Source organism: Dermacentor silvarum, chromosome 1, assembly GCF_013339745.2.
Source record: "Dermacentor silvarum isolate Dsil-2018 chromosome 1, BIME_Dsil_1.4, whole genome shotgun sequence".
Taxonomy (NCBI): Eukaryota; Metazoa; Arthropoda; class Arachnida; order Ixodida; family Ixodidae; genus Dermacentor; species Dermacentor silvarum.
This window is the reverse complement of record NC_051154.1, coordinates 429,522,509-429,541,559: the sequence shown is the minus strand read 5'-3', so window position 1 is coordinate 429,541,559 and position 19,051 is coordinate 429,522,509. Positions and strand designations below refer to the sequence as shown.

The window sequence follows — 19,051 nt, the reverse complement described above, 5'->3', positions numbered from 1 at the left end:
TCAGGCCCGGATTCTATAACGCTCCTTTCCTTACTAAGGACGTCTTACACGCTGTAAGGCGACCTGGCGTCAATTCTGGAACGTCCCTTACTAAGGGGCACTAAGTTAGGGCCTCCTTGGTGCTTCCTCACGCTTAGGAAGCCGGCATGCTACCTTCATGCTTCCTAACCGCGCTCCTCTACATGAACGCATGCTTCTCCGCAGGACTTTGCACGCGGTACGCTCGGCTTGGATAGGTGCCGTGCGCAGCCAACGCTGAGGCAGCCAGCCGCCTTGTATTGACGTCCAGTTTGGCTCCGCAGACTGCGCTTTGTGCCATTTCTTTTGTGATTCCGTTTTTCTGTGAAAAGCGAGCGGCGAGAATGACGGCCTTGCGATATTTATCCGAAGACGATAGCTTCGAAAGCTATGCAAGGTTTCTTCGGCGTGCAAGTGAACTTCTTTACGGGACTGTGTACAAGCCTCCGCCGTTGACTCCAGTCCGGCATGTGATTGACAGGCATTATCCACTGGAACACTACAACGAAGTGGAGTTTCTAGCCCGGTATCGTTTTTCCAAGCGAGCTGTTGCAACCATACTGACAGAGCTGCAACTGCTTTGTAACACTGACAACAGAGGAGCGCCGCTACCTGCTCTGTTGAAGGTCCTCATCGCACTGCGTTTTTACGGAACGGGTGCCATGCAAACTCTTGTAGGCGACCTTGTGTGTGTATCCCAACCCTCTATATCCCGATGCATTTGAGATAAGACACAGCTGATATGCCTACGTCTGTATCCCAAGTACGTTCGGCTGCCAAACGCCAGTGAAGCGAGGTCAGTCATGACTAGGTTCTATGCCATTGGAGGATTCCCCGGGGTTACTGGGTGCATAGATTGTACTTATATACCCATTAAAATCCCCGGTGTAGACGACGCAGAAGAGACGGAGGAAGAACGAGCCGCACGCCTCGAGAAGCGTCGTAAGTACGAAGTGGCCAGGCGAGTGGATTCAGATGAGGATAGCACCCGAAACGTGTTCAAGTCACTGGACGACAACCCCTTATCCTCCCGCCTCACCGACCATCGGGCCGTCTTTGTGGCAATTGAGAAAAAACAAGATGAAGACTTTCACAATAAATGCGTTACCATTTAATAATGTCTGGTCTTTAATATAACTACAACTTAACGAGAGGTAACAACCAAACCTAAACATTCAGACGTACGAAGCTAAATGAAAAAGACGTAACTGTAGAGAGAACCAAGCTAAACAATAAGATTAACCGTACCTCTAGCTACGCACACTCAGGCATAACTGAGTTAAGCAACAGCCAGTTTTTCTTCCTCCGTGAAATAAGTTTTGCCCGGCATCGCAAATACACACACATGCACGAAACAAAACGCAGGCCAAATAGAAAAAGAAATTGACGCCTGACCAACCGAACTGTCAGATGCTGCTAAAGTTGCTAGGCTGAGCTTGCTTTCCTGCCATGTGCATCATTTTTGAGCAATTTTTACGTCATTGACGAAAGAAATGGTATTTATGCCCTTATATAGAAGTAGAAATGCAATTCTAAGAGCGCTGGAAGTGTTCTTCGGCAATTCATTAGAAATATTTTGCATATTTTCGTAAGTAATCTCAAAACCAGAAGCCCGTAACGTTCCACTTCCTTTGGTGAGGCGTAAAGTCCCTAGATTTTAAGCAAAAAAATTATCTAGGGACTTTAGTGAGGCGCTCCTTCCGCAGGGAAGGTAAAAGGAAGCTTTTAGAATTCGCGATGGCCTTCTGAGGACGCCTAACGTTTAGGTAGCATGAAGGACTCCTTGCGCAAGGTAGGGAAACGGTATAAGATTAGGAGCATTTCTGAATCCGGGCCTAACAGTCAAACTTATTTCAGAGTTTGCGCGACCACCAGTGATAAGGCTGGAAAGTTCGATGCGTGATGTATAAAAGACGGCGCGTCCCAACTAAGATCAGCTTTTCCACGGCCGATGCTGTACTCGCCGCTATCAGTGCCAGTGTGTATTGCTGTAATCTGACTTTCCGTCTACCGGCCGCCTGCTGCCTTCGTCAACGTCACGACCGCATGACAATATAATAGCTATGCAAACTATGCAAGGTGACGAATGTTGCCAAGCGCACACCGCAGCTAAAATACGCAAGTACCATGATGCCGCTGAATTGGAAGATTTTAAGAGAGCTTACGATTAATTGAATAGAGACTGATACAGATTCTTTTATCGAGCTTCGCTGGTCAAGCACCTTCATGTAGTGTGATGGCCGTCGATGTTTTTTCCATCTCTGTGCATGCAGTATATAACAGGTATTGTCCATAATACCAATTGTTATTGGTAGAAAAAAAAATAAAGAATGCATAAAAACAGTTCATATCTTTTTATTGCATCCCAGCCATACGTGAAAATTCTCCAGGCCCGTGTATTTAAATTTAGGTGCACGTTAAAGAACCCCAGGTGGTCAAAATTTCTGGAGCCCTCCTACGACCTCTCTTATAATGATATCGTGGTTTTGGGACGTTAAACCCCATCAATTATTATTAACATGACATTTTGCACTTGTGGCACAGAACGTGATAGCCATAACGTTTTGCTGGCACTGCATTTAAACATAACAATTTTGCACTTGTGGCACAGAACGTGACAGCCATAACTCCTTTCAAGCATTGTTTGCCATAAGAACCATTAATAAACAAATCAAAATAGGTAAGAGCAGGAACACATTGATAACGAAGAATGAGACGGTAGAATAAATTAGGAAATGGGTAAATCAAAAACAAAACAATGACAAGAAGCGGTATCACACTTTCGGGTCCCATTGAGACAGCAATGAAACAAGGCACCAAACACTATTGGCATAAGATCACACAGAAAAATGAGCACAATTTTGAACACTTCAATGCTCAACTAAGAAATGTGGTTCTGCCTGATGCAGCGTATAATGTAAATGATCACGGCCGTGATACATCATCATATCACAGCCGCCATGACAGTACAGTGCACAGTACATGGCCGCTGACGCAAAAAGCACAGGTTTGAGCCTGTCGCATTTCGATGGATCAGAAATGCCAGACGCTCGTGTACATATGTTTCGGTGCATGTTAAACAACACCGGGTGGTCAAATCTTGTGCAACTCTCTAGCACGGCATATCACATAATCACATCGTCGTTTTGGCACACAATATCCAAACAATTATTATCACATCACGGTAACGTAACCAGAACATAAACGAAGTGCAACGAAACATAGAGAGATCAGTAGAATAAATTAAAATGAAGTCAATAAGCAATAAAACTGTAAATAAATAGCAGTGACTGACGGACAGTTTCGGGTTAAGCACGCGTGTAATCCTTGGTTGAAGCTTTGAAAAAGCACACATGGAGATGCTTATGGCAGTTCATGAATTCCGCTCATGTCAGAGCTGCTCGACTCATCAGAAGTACTCGAATCTGTGCCCAAAGAAATTATGGCTTTCTCTTTGGCTGTCTATAATGCTATCCCGCTCCCATGCCTCATCCTCAAGCCTTATCACATGAGTGCACTCTCGGAACCAGTTCTGCGGGGTCACACCTGCGATTCCTTCCAGCAGCAGCTTCTCGACTGAATCGATCTTGAAGTCAGTGTTCTTCGAAGCAACATAGACTTTGACCTGGCTCCACACGATGTCTATTGGATGGAGCTCGCAGTGGTAAGGAGGCAAGCGCACAACCTCATGACCGGCAGCGCTGGCAAGTGTGTCAAACTGGTAAGCAAGGAACATGTGCTTATGCTGCTTAATGAGCTGCAGCAGTTCGCTCTTCAGTTGGTCATCCGAAAAAGGGCTACTTTTCGATTTCAACCAGCACTGGATGTCGGCTTTCCTTGATGATGAACTTGGCACCTTTTCAACTTGAGCACTGTGATACCACGCATTATCCATCACAATCACACTGCGTGGCTTGATGTTCGGTAGCAACTGTTCAACAAATCATTTTTGAAAACGCGGAGCATCCATTTCTGTGTGGTACTCACCAGCGCCCTACTTGGCACGAAACACTAGGGCGGCTGCATCAACAAAGCCTTCCGCACTGCCAGCATGCAAAATAATTAGGCGTCCTCCTTTACCGCTCGGTGCACGAAGACCTGTTAAGAGGCCTTCACGAAATGCGTCTTGCCGGGACATCACTTTGGTGTCTGTCCATGCGGTCTCCTTAGTGTGGCCAGCGTTTACCCAGGTCTCATCAAGGTAGTATATGGTCCTGTAAAAGAAAAGAAACCAGTCGTATAGTTAAGAGCTTACCTTTACTGGCAACAGCCCATTAATAAACCAGCGGCCTTGATTCAAGGTTATGCCTCTGTTGCAGCGCGAAGAATCCACCGACAAAACCCATGTGAATAAATATAACAAAGATGAGCAGGCAAAACTTCCCCTGAAAAAGACTGAAGCGAATGTTTACAAAACATGTTTCAGGCTGCTTATAAAAGCTAATGAAACCACATCCCCAATTATGTGCACAGCATATTCGCTGAACAAAATTAGCTATTCTTTTCTTCTAGTCATTTAGATTCCTTGCTCCTACGTGGAAAAAAGGCAGCAAATCTTCCCAAACAATGCGACGGGAAATTCTGCAATAGCGAAACATCTTCGGCACAGATCATCGAATCGTCGGCTGATACTATTTTCCACCGTACAAGCGCAAACATGAACAGCTTCCTTATTTTACTGGGGAATTTCGCTGCGACTTAAGTTAAGATTATGTAAGGCTTTCGATCAATCGCGTAAACAGCACACGTTTGGCGATCACTGATGCAAAGCATACCTATCGTTTTCGCTCACCGTTAGGTACACACGCATGCTCACCATTCGCGTCTACACTTTTACCAACAAACACGCGCAACGAAAGTTTGCAGAAATTAAAAGAACGCAGGAACCTACCGCTGCTGCCTCCGCATTTCTCGGATTGTTCGGAGGTACTTTCGACGCCAAGCAACGATGTCGTCTCTTTCGAGCAATGCGGAATTCCTTTTTCTCTTTCGGAACAAAAACCCCAAGTCGTTCAGCATTCGTTGCATCGTGCGAGTGCTGATCGTCGGCATGCCCATGTCAGGGCCACTGTTCACCTCGTTGCGTAGCTTCTCGGACGTAGGCAGTTCATTGCGCATGAAATATCTGTGCACTTTGCGCCGCAATGCTGCCAACGCAAACGTGTCGTAACTCAGCAGCCTAGTCTTGGCGGTCATGCGCTTCCCAGCTTCGCCCGAGAAATCCAGTTTCTTACGCTTTGGAGAGGAGAGTGGGGCCCGCAGAGCTTCAGCCTTGATTCGAGTTACCGTTCGCATTCTCACTCCGGTGAGCTCGGCAACTGTCCGGCACACAGAATTCATCCACCAGCTCGGGCTGATGGCGCCTTACTCCAGCGCAGACATTGCAGATAACCTGCTTGGTTTGTTTGGAGACCCACTTCTTGTCACATTTAGAGTATAGCCTCCTCGGAGAACGAAAAGGAGAGTTTGCGGCCACACACGGTACCGCCGGCGCCGGGGACGCCATGTTTACTGCGAGAGCAACCAGCAGGCGGTGCGGAAAACGTGGTGCCGTCCAAGAAATAAAAAAAAAGAAAACAACTCAGGCGCACGATAACTTTTTCCCATGAAGAGCTTCCCATACTTGTTCTATATTTATAATTAGAAAGCTTTATTTATTCGGGCCAAGTAACTCTTAGAATTAGAAAAAGAAATAGGTACTATTTCCTGGCGCGCACGCATGCAGGCGGTTCGGCTCTGTAGCTTCCACAGTGCTGTCAAGGAAAGCTGTCGCCGAGTATAGTTACCTTGCACCGGTGGTTGTCCGCGTTAGGAATTATTTTCATGGTGGTAGTTCCGTGAAAGGACGGTTTAGTCGATTTTCATTTTAATAACATTTGGGCTCTTTTGTGTCGTTTCATGCAAATATTATTTCCAAGTGCAGCCACTGTCCTGTTTTCTTGGTAGTCTTTGCACGTAGTTGTGTCACGCTTTTCCAAAAATATGCTAATTTTGTTCAGCAGGAAAATAAATACCAGCTGCAAATCAAAAGTAAACGTTTTCAAATCGGAACACGTACATTTGTTAAGAATCCGACCTAATTTGTTCATAACGTACCGCAGGTGTAACTTAATCCTTTCGTATGACACCAAGCTTAGCATAGTAATTTAAAGAAACAATTCAGGAATTAGTTTACGTCTTAGACTGCACTCAAAAAACAAAAAAAAGATAACCTTAAAAATCGCGCAAGTGTGGCGCTTTCTTGGCGTAAAGACATTGTCTATCTTGCGAAACGGCACGTGAGATACAGCAGTTGCTGGGAAAATACAAAAAGAGAAAAAAAAAAGTAAACGAAGGCGAAAGGTAGGTGCGAGACCCCAGGGCAGTGCTAGCTCTCGCCGCTGTCAGGCAGCACGCCTTCGTGTCTTCTACAAGGTCGGTGCAACAAATGAAGTAGGGAATAGATACAACCGCACCCATCAAGGCCGAGGACACTATAGGAGGGCATCCTCTCATCGAAGTTTATTGGCCGAGAAGACAAGTCACAGGAGTCTGCGAGTACCCTCTCCGTGATTGATGAAGAAAATAAGCTACACAGAAAAGAAAACGAGTGTCCGTGATTGATGAGGAAAATAAACTATAAGGAAAAGAAATGAAAAGCATAAAAACAAAGGTACCGCCTTACACCCTCGTTCCCCGAAAGCTGCAAATCAAGAAAAGCCGCGAAAAATAAGTGCTTACGCTGAAGTCGCTGCTGCTCTTCTCGGCGGAGCACGACGAAGACCCATAACAGGGCACCGCCGAGAGAGAAAGAGGGTCTGTCCCGATTCCAAGTCTCAACTGCATTCACAGTTGGCCGCACAATTGCCCTGCACTGCCAGTGTGGAGATTGGCCGTCACCCCGCCCGAACGCGCAGTTAGCTCGAGGAAAGAGCACACGAGGGGAGCGTTATCGATTGGAGGGCTTGGGAATGAACGGCAGTCGGCTGCAGACCGAGGGTCGAGGACATCGCGTCTGGACTGAAGCGTCATTGGCGACGGCAGGTCGGTGTCCCGGAAAGGCGCCATTACTTCACCCCCTGGTTGTCTTCGCTCTCTTCTATGCTGTTTTTTCACTGTACCTTGTGTAGAGTGGCAAGAAAAAAATTATCGGCAGGCACATCTGTTGCAGCTGCGAATCGTCGGCTCGCTCATCGGCCGCTGAAGGTCGGACTGGTTCGTTGTAAGCTGGTTCATTGTAAGCTGGTCGTTATGGCCAACGTGTTCTAGTTTGAGTTTGAGTATAGTGGGCTAAATGTGTTTTAACAGCGAAGCTGTTTAAGCCAGAGGTTAGTCCGTATAGCGTAGACCGGAAATGTGACCCAATCCTGGTGGTTGTGCAGAAAGGGTCCAAGCGCAATGGCACATACCTCTTTGAACTAGCGAAGCTGTTTAAGCTCGAGGATGGTCCGTCGAGTGTACGCCGCAAAACCTCCGCTTGGCGATGACGTCACCATCCGTCGCCTAGCAAGGCTTCGCCCATCTGCGCCGACCACGCCTCACCTCACCTCAGCTGCCTGAGCCGTGACGATATCGCGCGAGCCGCATCGCTTCGCCTTAGCTTTGCCGAGCCATGACGTCACTGCGTCGTGCGGAGTAGTTTGCCGCGGCTGTGCACAGGCGGAGCTAAGCCGTGACGTCACTGCGCCTACCCATGGGATATATTTACCCTTTTCGCGGAGCAGTTTGCTTTAGAGAAACGAGATGGTGCTCACGACAGCGCCATACCTCTCCTGAGCGACCGCGCACGAATACGAAACCATTAGCACTTCTACCTTGCTTCTGTGCGATCAGCTGTCGGAAATGCAACTGAGTTTTCGCTAACACACTGTGCTCCAATCATGCTAGATTGAATCATGTGGATTAAAGACGTGTGCAGTAGTTGGCTGTGAAAATAGTGACTGGCATGTTATGGAATAGAGTGAATCTGTGTGGCCAAGTTCGCGGACCGCTGCTGCAACTGTCCGAACGTGTTACCGGCACTTCGTGATGTACGGCTTTCCTCGAGGATACAGAAATTTGCTCATCCGCCAGCCTTGTATCGCTAACCTTCAAAGAAAGGGCTTCATCCCCAGAACGTTGGCAAGGGTGGGTACCACTCGATAAACAATGACAAAGGGAGTAGCGCCGCTTCCTGTCATAGTAAGTTTCACGCACTTTATTTTTCCCAAATGGCAGGAAAACTTACGCCCACTCTATCGCCGACGTATCGAGAATAAGTGAATGGGCGCACACTTGAATATATACGCACTGTATACGCACAATATATGGCGGACTACACCCATGGCGCACGACAGTAGCGCACCTAGGATCTCTGCCAGAGGGGGGGGGGGGGTGGTTACAGTTTGCCAATACCATCTAAACAGCACTAATTTCAATTACTTCGCGGGAAATTGTAAAAAAAAATTGCTTTTTGCGATTGTGCAGACGATTGCGCGTCTTACATCTTAGTTGCAGGGCTCAAATGCGCAAGGAAAGAAAAGGGGTTAAACAAAAGGGGGGGGGGGGGGCTAAGGCGGCCTCAGGGGGGGGGGGGGGGTGTTACAACCCCCGACAAGAACAAACCTACCGGAACTGAGCACACCCACGAGCGATTAGGCAGAAAAAAATCAGATGGTGGCCGCACCGAGCAACTTAATTGAGTCAGAAACTGACAAGCCACTGCTTCGAAGTATTTGCCGAATAAAGAACGAAGAGCAAGACACACTAATCCTGAATGAATTCATAATCGGAAAGCTTGGATAGCTTGGAATACATATTTAGCTCCGCTTTTAGAACAAGCACCATATACGCTGCTTGCGCCGTTTCAACATAGCTTAATTAGCTCCGAATTCGCTTTTGCATGTTCTCTGAAGCTGTGATCAAAGCTTCGTGTCGTCCACCTAGTCACCGTCTACGATATCTCCGAAAACAGTGGCTTTCTAAGCCGCGCCGGCGTCATACACTTCCATTGTAAACAGGGAGGCAGCGGAGGCAGTTGAGGCAAGCAATGGACGCGTCACCACGTAATCAAAAATGGCAGCGCCCACGGGATCGCCGCGACAAGGGTCAATAGCTCAGAGAGCGTCACTCCCGAAGAAGAAGAAGCGCGGCGCGAAAGCGGCCGCCCCGCTACTCAAGCGCGAGTGACGGGACTTAGGTCCGATCCCGAGAAACAGAGAAATCACTTTATTCTGCAATAAAAAAATGCATCGATGCTCTCAGTCCAGGGTGTCACTTTCGGGTGCTTCAGCGCTAGGCCGATGAAGTCCGCAAGGAATCGTTGGTCGTGAAGTGTGGTTTCGGCGGTCAGCCTCTCGGAGGAAGAGGAAGGAAGGATCCCGAGTATCCCTTCGCCGAAGCAGCGGCGAATCGTCGGCTATTCGTAGAATATCCAAATTTAGGAGCCCGCGAAACCGAGCAAAAGCGTTTGAGCGCCCAGAAGCGTCCAGATACTTTAATGGCCGAGGGTGCGTTGCTCCGTGGGCTGTCGATGATTCCGGGGTGATGTTGCGCAAAACGTGGCCGATTCTCGGAGCATAACTTCGCAAGAACTTGGTCGAGCCGAGATAAAGCTAGGTGGGGTCGCCAGCTTCGCTGTTTGCCCAGTCTTCGCACCACTAGTGTGAAGCTTTCCCTAATTTTTTGTTGTTTTTGAATCTCCAAATGTGCGCCATCCAATGCGATGGGCACACGCACAGTATATATAACTCCACCATATGACACCATTAATCCGGTACCGTTCGCGTAATCAAAACGATTTTGTCATTAATTCGTTCCCCATTTTTATTGAGTAGACAATTGTAATGGAGAATAATTGGTAGCCCTCTTAACGTCGCCCTTCACTGCAGAAGTTACGTACGATATATTGTAAGTAGTTGTAGAGAATTCTAAATGCGCTTTTAGCGGGTCTTTAAAATATAGCGACTTGGTGTTGTAGGGGAGACTCATACATACGAAGGAAAAGAACAGGCGCAGGCCACGTGACAAACCGGAGAGAGGTTCTTCGTTCGGCCAACTGTATATTCACGCACAGCTCTCATGAAAAAAGAAAAAAAAGCATAAAATTTTAAAGTCCTTATTGGGTTCCTTGGTACGTTGCCTCGAGCATTAAGATACAGTACACAGACATGTCGAACGAAGGGCACAGTCAAGGTTCTTACAACCATTCGTTGCAACACACCAGGCAGTATGTACTCGTAGTTTGATATCTATAAAATTGGGCCCCTCGGTGTTCTTCCTTTCTTCTCGTTCACACACACACACACACACACATATATATATATATATATATATATATAAATCAGAAGCACAACTTCGCGGTTATCTTATCTTTATGTACCAAACAACAGTTTCGGTCGGTGGACCGACCCTTGCAAAAGGTCGGTCCACCGACCGAAACTGTTGGGTAAATAAACCTAAGATAACCGCGAAGTTGTGCTTCTGATTTTTCTTAATACGCTCGGCCCATTGACAAATACAGTTACTACTATATATATATATATATATATATATATATATATATATATATATATATATATATATATATATAATCAGGCCAAAACAGTTGGGAAGGCTGCTACCGCGGACGCAGCCGAAGTGGGCTACATGAAACGTGGATGCTATTGAGAGTGTGTGAGCACTAGGGTGCGGAAATGACATAACCAAATACACAACTGAGATTTGTTCCTGCATTACAAAACTTCCAGGATTAACAGGTATAGCCTGTGAAGAGTCGCACTGGAGCTCATATAACTGTATTATGTCACCACTATAATCATACAAATGAGGAACAGCACATATACAAAGGTTTAGTTCCCACAAAGAGTTCTGCAGGGGTCACTATTCGGACTGTTTTTATTTCTTCTTTGAAATAATAATATTGTAGGTATTACTACATTCTTATAAAGTTATTGTATATGCACATGATACCAATATTCTTTTTTCACGTCCACAGACGTAAAGGATATGGAAGTGAAGGAAAATGCCAACCTTGCATCACTTTCGGCCTAGCTTAGGCAGAATAGGCTACAGACTAATATGGCAAAAACAACGTAAGTCACATTTCGTGCACTGAACAAGGAAGTAATTAGTGAAATAACTCTAACTTTTGAAGGGCAACATGCAAATAAGGTTAAAGAGCACAAGTTTTGCGGTGTTTGCTTTCAAGAGCATCTCTCATGGAATGTGCAGGTTCGTCATCTAGCGACTGAGGTCTCCGGAACTGTTTAAGGTCTGTATAAAATTGCCCACCTGATGCCTGTCTGGCTTAAACAAACCATATATAAATCACTGTTCTTCTAAAGATTACATTAGGAATACCAGTATGGGGCACTACAACACAAGTTAACTACAACAAACTAATTATGTGACAAAAGAAAACATTACGCATGTATGAAAACTATCAGGGACCCATTTATGATCTACGTACGTCAGGATTATTTTTTTAAATATAGCATGTTACAAGGAAACGAAGTTTACAATTTTTTTAACTGCAATACATTTAATAATAACGTATTCTATTGACACGATGATTTCAATGGAAGCTTCTTATTACATGAAACACAAACAACAACAGACACCACAGAGAAGGGCGAACTATGGCAAACAAGCTTTCATATACCAGATAATAAGAGTCTTATATAAGTTATAAAAACAACTCTATTTCAGCATGACTCGAGATGCATTAAAAAGCATTTCACGAATTTATTTCTTACATAATGCCTGGGTGAATGATTATGGAAAGGGAGGGGACATATTGTTTCCCCTTTTTGCCTCTCTATTCCTTGTTTTCTTTTTTAAATAGGTAAAGTAGTCGTGCGAGGCTGATGTTTTTATATAAGTATGGAAATATGTACCATTTGCCTCTCTACTAGTCGTTTTTCTTCAAATACCAAAAGAATTCGAGTACGGCTAATGTTTTATATGTGATACCTATTTATACAAACGCATGTACTGAATTAAAAATGTTTTATGATGAGTCCATGTTTGTGAGTTACTTGTAGAAGCGGCATTTCAGATTTGCGGAGATTTTTCCCCTTGTTGTGTAACAATCTCTTGACTGTGAACTTGCTTAAAACAATTGCCTGTGAAATATTATTATGACAAATTTCATTTGTAAGACATTTAAAGTGTGTACAATATGTAACGTCTCCTTGTTTTAGCTGCCAATAGCCGGCTATTAGTCAAAGCGAAGTATACCTCTATGGTGCGAATTCAGGAGCCTTTGTCAAGCGCCGCGCCTTTAGTTTGTTCACCTTTCTTCAACTGCACTCAAGAAAAAATAGATTCAATTGAATTCACCGTCTCTTACAGCTAGTGGAGGCCCTCCGATCTAAGGAGGAGCGAATGAGAAAAATAAAGAAAAACACTTTACATCTTCATTTCGGTTTGGCTTCTACATGTTCGAATGGATGAGTCGTCATAACTTCACTGCTGGCTTTTTGTGCAGTGTAAAAGTTCGAATACCAGCCAGAGTTTTGAGAGAAACCAGTTACTTCAAGGTAATCAAATAAAAAGTCGAATGATTGACACTACGTTAATGTTGTTTGCCAGGGACATAATATGTGCCTCAGTATCATAGGATCTAAAACATTGTTGCTATATTTGTCTTGTTTATGTCCCTTTCATCACTGTGTGCTATACAGTCTAATAGAATATGTCCGATTGTTTCCACAGAGCCACATTTCTTTGTTAACATTTGTTTTTATAGGAAGGCGGTAGAGTAGGCTTTTCGAATACGCCACGTTCAGCCTTAGCCGATGGTAAAGTCTTAGTCTTAGCCGATGGTCTCAAAATTCCGGGGTAGACATCTTGAAACCATTGAATGACGTTCCGGGTAAGTACAGTAAAAACATTCGTAGTGCGCGAGGGAGGAAGACCACAGTTGTTACCGCTCATGTACAACTTATCGCTTTCCCAATGCGAATACCTCAGTGTTTGTTAAAAATATATTTCGTTGATTTTTGTGGTTATAGCCCTTACGAGCCGCTTCATCTGTTGCTTATGTTCAGAATAGCCCTAAAGGCCCTTGTGAAAGGGTATTACATAGGAGGGGGGCATACCATAAACAATTGCTCCACAAGTTTACCAAAATTAAGGAAATATAATAATGTGATTACGAGATACAGGTGCCGTAGCGAAACAGATTGTTACAGTGTAATATATCAAGATATTGTTACAGAATACCTACCATAGTTTAGAGTCAACATAGTACCAACTAAATATGCCTGCAAGTATCACCAAAATATGCGTGCAAAACTGGGCAAAATTAGAATTTGCCCGACTGCGTTAGACTCACACGACTGCGTTTGCGTGATGGCACGACTGCCTGGTATGCCGCAGTGCGATGGCATCCACTGAAGGGTCTCGAGATGACCAGCTTTACAGGATAAATGGCGCCAGTATGTATAATGTCATTGATGGCGAGATTATAGTTAGAGTCGGTTTTTTTCATGTGCAAACTTTCCAAAGCTGCCCTCGAGTCTGTAAATATGGTCCAATGTCGTGGAAAATGTGTTAAAGGTATCTGATTGCTTTTTTAACCTCATAACGCTCTCCTAGCGTAGATGATGTTCTTTCAAGGCAATAAGGCTAAGTGTTTCCCGTGGAGGGCGCAAAAAAACCTCACCATGAGCTTTGAGCTACTGAGGAGCCATCAGTGAAGATATGTGTCGTATTCGAATATTCCACCCTGATAGAACCGAATGCAGTTTGTAAACAAGCTGCTCAAGGAATAGCTTTCTTGGAATCTATATCAGGGATAAACTGTCGTATGTGTAGAGTCGACATCGTCTATGGAGGGCAGTGTGATGGCATTATGTGCGTGTTTGCGCGGTAATCGCAAGCTTAATGCTACTAACGGCTTTTTGAAGTCCTGAATTTGTTTTCCTTTTGCGATGCAACTCAGAAAATCCTTTGCTTGAAGTATGTGCAAAGTCCTCGTTGGCCTGATTTAGGGTACTTTGCGGAAAATTTGTTTCACTTAGTCTTGCCTAGGGTTACTTTAACGATGAACGTAATCGCAGTTCTCGCTAGAAATCCTTGTTATGCTTCTTGCCTCCTTGACAAAATTCCTTGTTTATAGTGCCGTGGGTGATGACTAGCATGATCTAAATATTGCTAGCAATCTGTGGGCTGTATGCAAAGCGTCATTTTCAGTTTTCCCTGTTTAGTGCTAACTATATTGCTTTCCCAGAAACCCAGAGCCATGATATCCTCCGTAGCTTCGTGCTGCAGTCCCATGGATGACAATTTCGCCGTTTCAATAACCTCAACTTTCCGGGCTTACACAGAACTGATTTGCCAACTATATTGCTATAGCTGTAACTGTACTGCTGCAACTATATATTGCTTTCTTTTGTTACCAGCTATAAGAAGTCCTAAGCGGAGGCAATGTTTTTTTTTTTTACTTTTTCTTTGCTTGAATTATTTGTTCCCGTTTGAGCTGCTTTCCTTTTTTAGAAGATTACAAGACAACTAGACATAGGCAGTCCAAAGTATTTTATTCCGCTAAACGTCGAAACACCTTGTGCTACAGCTATGTAATATATGTCGCTTTACATTTTTTTAATAATTTAATGTTTTGTTTTCCAGTGAAAGAACAATTCCTACCCGCCTTCTATACACTGACGTCAGATGACGCCTCGGCGATGTTCTTCTTAAGGGATTTTGCACATTCCTCCAATATCCCAGCATTCCTAATCTGGCCACACACTCTTCATCACGAGAAGTGCTATTCCGACTCAGAAGTTTTATGTTCTGCCGATGTGCACTAAGCGAATTGGGTGCTTTTATTGCTTCTTGCAGGTACAACGTCGCATTTCTCGTGCTAACGTACGTCGTGCCCGTGTCCACGATGGCGGTGACCTACACACGCATGAGTCGCGAACTGTGGGGTTCCAGCTGCATCGGGGAGTTCACTGAGCACCAGCACAACGCACTGCGCAACAAGCAGAAGGTGAGCTATGCTTGCGTGCTGTTGACGTACCAGGCGTTCTCGAAGTGTTCACAGAATGGGCAAACACAGGGGCAGAGGGGGGAGGGGTTCTCCTTTAACACGTGCATTATAAGGAAGGTTTATCTCTGGCCCTTCCAAATTCACGGAAATGCGAAAATTCATTCATGGAACCGCTGGACTGCTGGAGTATGTGTGTGCGTGTTTTACAAAAGCCAATTTAAAAGCTGTGAGAAACTTTATAAATTCCACGGACAGATATCTCCAAGCTGACGCAAGTTTGAGGACACGTTATAAGGTTATGTTCTTCGATAACTGATTACTTTTATTTCCATACTTTCTAGGCGCACCCTAAAGTATTTATTTTTATCGCAGCTAAATATGAATGTCTGGCCGATGGGTTATTGATTATCCCTAAATGAACTGATGCCAGACGGTGAGACGGCAGGATTAACGTGTCACCTGAAAAGTGTACTCCACTATATTGCACTTTCTTTTAGGAACTACATAGTCATCACTGAAACACTCGGTATCGTGACTACGGGAGAACCAGCAGTCCTAGGCTGTTTATAAGTAGTCTGTCTCTACTTGCGCTTTTCATGTCAATATAGCCTAGCCATTAAAAAGTCATTACATACTTACTACAGTGTATGCTTGCGTTTGCGGGTGGATTGACGCGAGCGTTAAAGATATGATAACAAGAACAAAGCTAGCAAATACGTTCATCCTTGCTTCCGTCCGCTTTCAGCCATCTAGCCAAAATTCTTTTAGATTGTGCCATGCTACACGTTCACTTTACCACTCGCGTAATTCCCGACGCGTACGAGTTATGTATACGCTGCTACTACAGAAACTCTATCTAGTCTTTTTCAAATATGAATTATGTGGTATATAGTGCGCCTTCTGTGGTATTACATATTCACACATCACGCATTTCATCCGGCGTTGATAAAAGAGATTGGTTCAAAATATTTTTCTATTCAGTAGGGCATTTTTATCAGGGCCCAACATCGGTGGTTCAGTCCCAGTTAATCAGCGAGTTTTTTTTATGAATGATTGTGTACTGGATGCCATCACGCAATAAAAAGGATGTGTTTGTCAGCGAATCATTGTGCAACCGAGAACACTACCATAAAGCAGTGACTGTAGGAGTTATTAAATATACCGGGTGTTCAAAACTAAGCTTTACGGAATTTTAAAAAATCGCCTGTGGCAGGTAGCATAATTCTTATCGTTGAGCTGGGTTATTCGAAGAGGCGGACATTAGTAGCCCGAGAAATCGAAACACATATATTTAACCAATTGACAAAAATTGACGAATAACAACAATTGACTAATAAACTTCTTAGTTAATTACTCTACCACATTTAGTGCAATTTACGAATTGTAGTTGGTGAGTTTGCAAGACGCATCCACTTGAAATGAATTTGCAGGATGACACCCGCTTCCAGATATTATTTCCCAAAGTGTGGGACGGAATACTTGGGCGTTCCAGTTACTTTTGTGTTTCAATGTATAAATAGCATGTTGGTAAAAACGTAAGTGGAGCAACAGTGCATTTCTACGGTGAGTTTGATTGCACATATCGGCAAACTGGTGTCATTCTGGAAATTCATTCCAAGTGGATACGCCTGACAAGCTCACCGGCTACAATTCCTTTATTGCAATATGTGTCGCAAAGTAATTAACTAATCATTTAATTAGTGCATTTTGGTCATTAGTTGAATATGTGTTTCCATTTCTCCTGCTACTAATGTCCGCCTCAACGAATAACCCAGCTCAGTGATAAGAATTATGCTACCTGCCACAGGCGATTTCTGACAATTCCGTAAAACATAAAAATGAACAGCCTGTATATAAGACCAGACTGCTAGCTCAGCGAATAATGAACATTGACTAACGCTATTAAGAGACGAGTGTGGAGGGGGAATTAGTTCCGCTAGCGGGGCATCGTCTATATGGGCTAAGACCGGCTAGTGCCCAGCGATGAACCATTCGGTGCGCAAACCACATAGTGGAGTGCTGTTACGATTACTTTTAGTGTCTAGTCACAAGTATTCCGCGAATAATGCATCATTTAAAAAAAGGATGCGATATTTCAAGCAAAAGGAAGATTTCCAAAGGCAGCGGTAGGTTTTGTTACAGCACTGAAGGCTCACCTATCGACAACTTAATTAGTCAGACGACATTAGTTCTTTTGTTTTCTTTTTTCTGGATGTAAATATTTCTTTGGTTGCCTTGTATGCGTATGTTTTGCCCTGTATGTTTTCCGACGTGACATAAACCCTGTATTCGTACACCAAACCAGTACTGCTTTATTTTGTATGCGCAAGCGACGTTATGAAAAATACGTATTGTCTCTAATAAGTATTGGCGCATCTTGTACCACATTCCTGCTCACAGCCTTTCCAGGCTAGCAGTATTGCTCAAAAAATGAAGATTTCCGATGGAAGCGGTAGGTTATCAGGGGTAGCAAGATTAGGCGATAGTCAGGCGGATGAGAAAAATGAATGCAGGGAGAAAGTGCAAAATGCATATTTAAGATTGCACATTTGAGCGAAGAACAAAGGACTGTTTATTCTTGAACCGCAACTCGCTAGCGGTTGGAGAGAGAGAGAGAGAGTAATAGAAGAGAGGAAAGGCACGGAGGTTAACAGGACGCGCGTCCGGTTTGCTACCCTGCACTGGGGAAAGGGGGTGTAGGGATGAAAAGAGAGAGAAATGAAATAGAGCACAGTTTCGCGCACATTTGAAACTTCGCACGATGTCTACAGACGGTCGCCAAGACCTGTCGACTTGAGTTAGTGCAACAAGGCTTTCGTGGCTTTCTGTGCCATCGACGCATACGGCCATGGTCCAAGGATCTTCATTTCCGAAAATGGTCGAGAATCCAGCCGGTTCAATGCTGTCCGGAGAGCTTCACGCTTGACGTCGAACTGGGGACAGAGACATAATACATGTTAAATTGTTTCTCTGGTTCCACAAGAGTCACACATGGGCGTATCCCCCATTCCAATGCGGAACGAGTAGGCCTTTGTAAATGCCGCCCCGAGCCAGAGGCGGCACAATACTGTCGCCTCAGAGCGGGAAATGTTTGATGGCATTTGACGCTTCAAGGATGGGTCAATTTTATGGAGATGGCACTTCGGGTTAAGAGAAGACCAATATTTGTGCCTCATAGCTTTAGCCACGAAAAGAAGTTTTCCTGCAGCGTCGGTCCTGGATAAGGGGATTGGGACTGGTCGGCCTTCCAGATGAGCAGACCGGGCGGCTTCGTCGGCGAGGCCATTACCAGCAATGCTGGTATGTCCCGGTAGCCACTGAAATATAATTTCATGCCCTCTAGCGATAGCTTGATGGTGGTCTTCTCTCATCTCATATACCAGCTGCTCATGAGTCCTGTGATAAATGGCAAAATGCAGACTCTGAAGTGCTGCCTTAGAATCACAAAATATGACCCATTTCTGAGGTGTCTCTTGCAGGAGGTATTGTACAGCAGTACGCAGGGCAGCAAGCTCTGCCGCCGTTGATGTTGTGACGTGTGAATTTTTTGTTGCTTCTCGCGACCTCATGGAGCAGATAAGCCTTACCGAACGATGTGAGTAATCGCCTATCATCTCGTACAAAGGAATGCAGTATGAACGTTTCTCTACAATTCTCGCCAATCAGTTACTACATTGCCACACAATGAAAAAGAAAGACTGTATTCACGAGAGCAATAGACTATATATGCGTAAGGGACGTCTGCATTTGTCATGTATCTACAGTGGACAGTGGTAGCATAGAGAGCCCCTTAGCACTATTCTCCGCAATAGCAACGGAGATCACTGCACCACGAGCATCTTTAAGCCAAATTTTGCAGCAACAAGCTCGTGAGTGAGTAAATTTTAATGGTTCGTGGGCGGCTCTGCAATGGTTCAGGTAGCCGTGCCTGCAAGACGAGTTAGTCACCGACATTAACTACTTACAACAAACAGTGGCTTCCAGGTCAACCCACAGTGTTGTGCTACAATGACTGCCCACCGGCTGTGGCATAGCCGGCAAGGCCAAAGTTGACTTTCTGGCCGCAACTGCGCATAG

The 19,051-nt window shown here is 44.7% G+C and overlaps 1 protein-coding gene across 1 annotated transcript in view; it reads left to right on the top strand.

Moving 5' to 3' along the window:
* Positions 1-19,051, top strand: part of LOC119448082 (tachykinin-like peptides receptor 86C) — a 459,995-nt gene that overhangs the window by 357,611 nt on the left and 83,333 nt on the right. Inside the window, exon 3 of the mRNA XM_049664048.1 lies at positions 14,824-14,974. Coding sequence (XP_049520005.1) covers positions 14,824-14,974 — 151 coding nt within the window. The remainder of the gene's footprint in view (positions 1-14,823; positions 14,975-19,051) is intronic.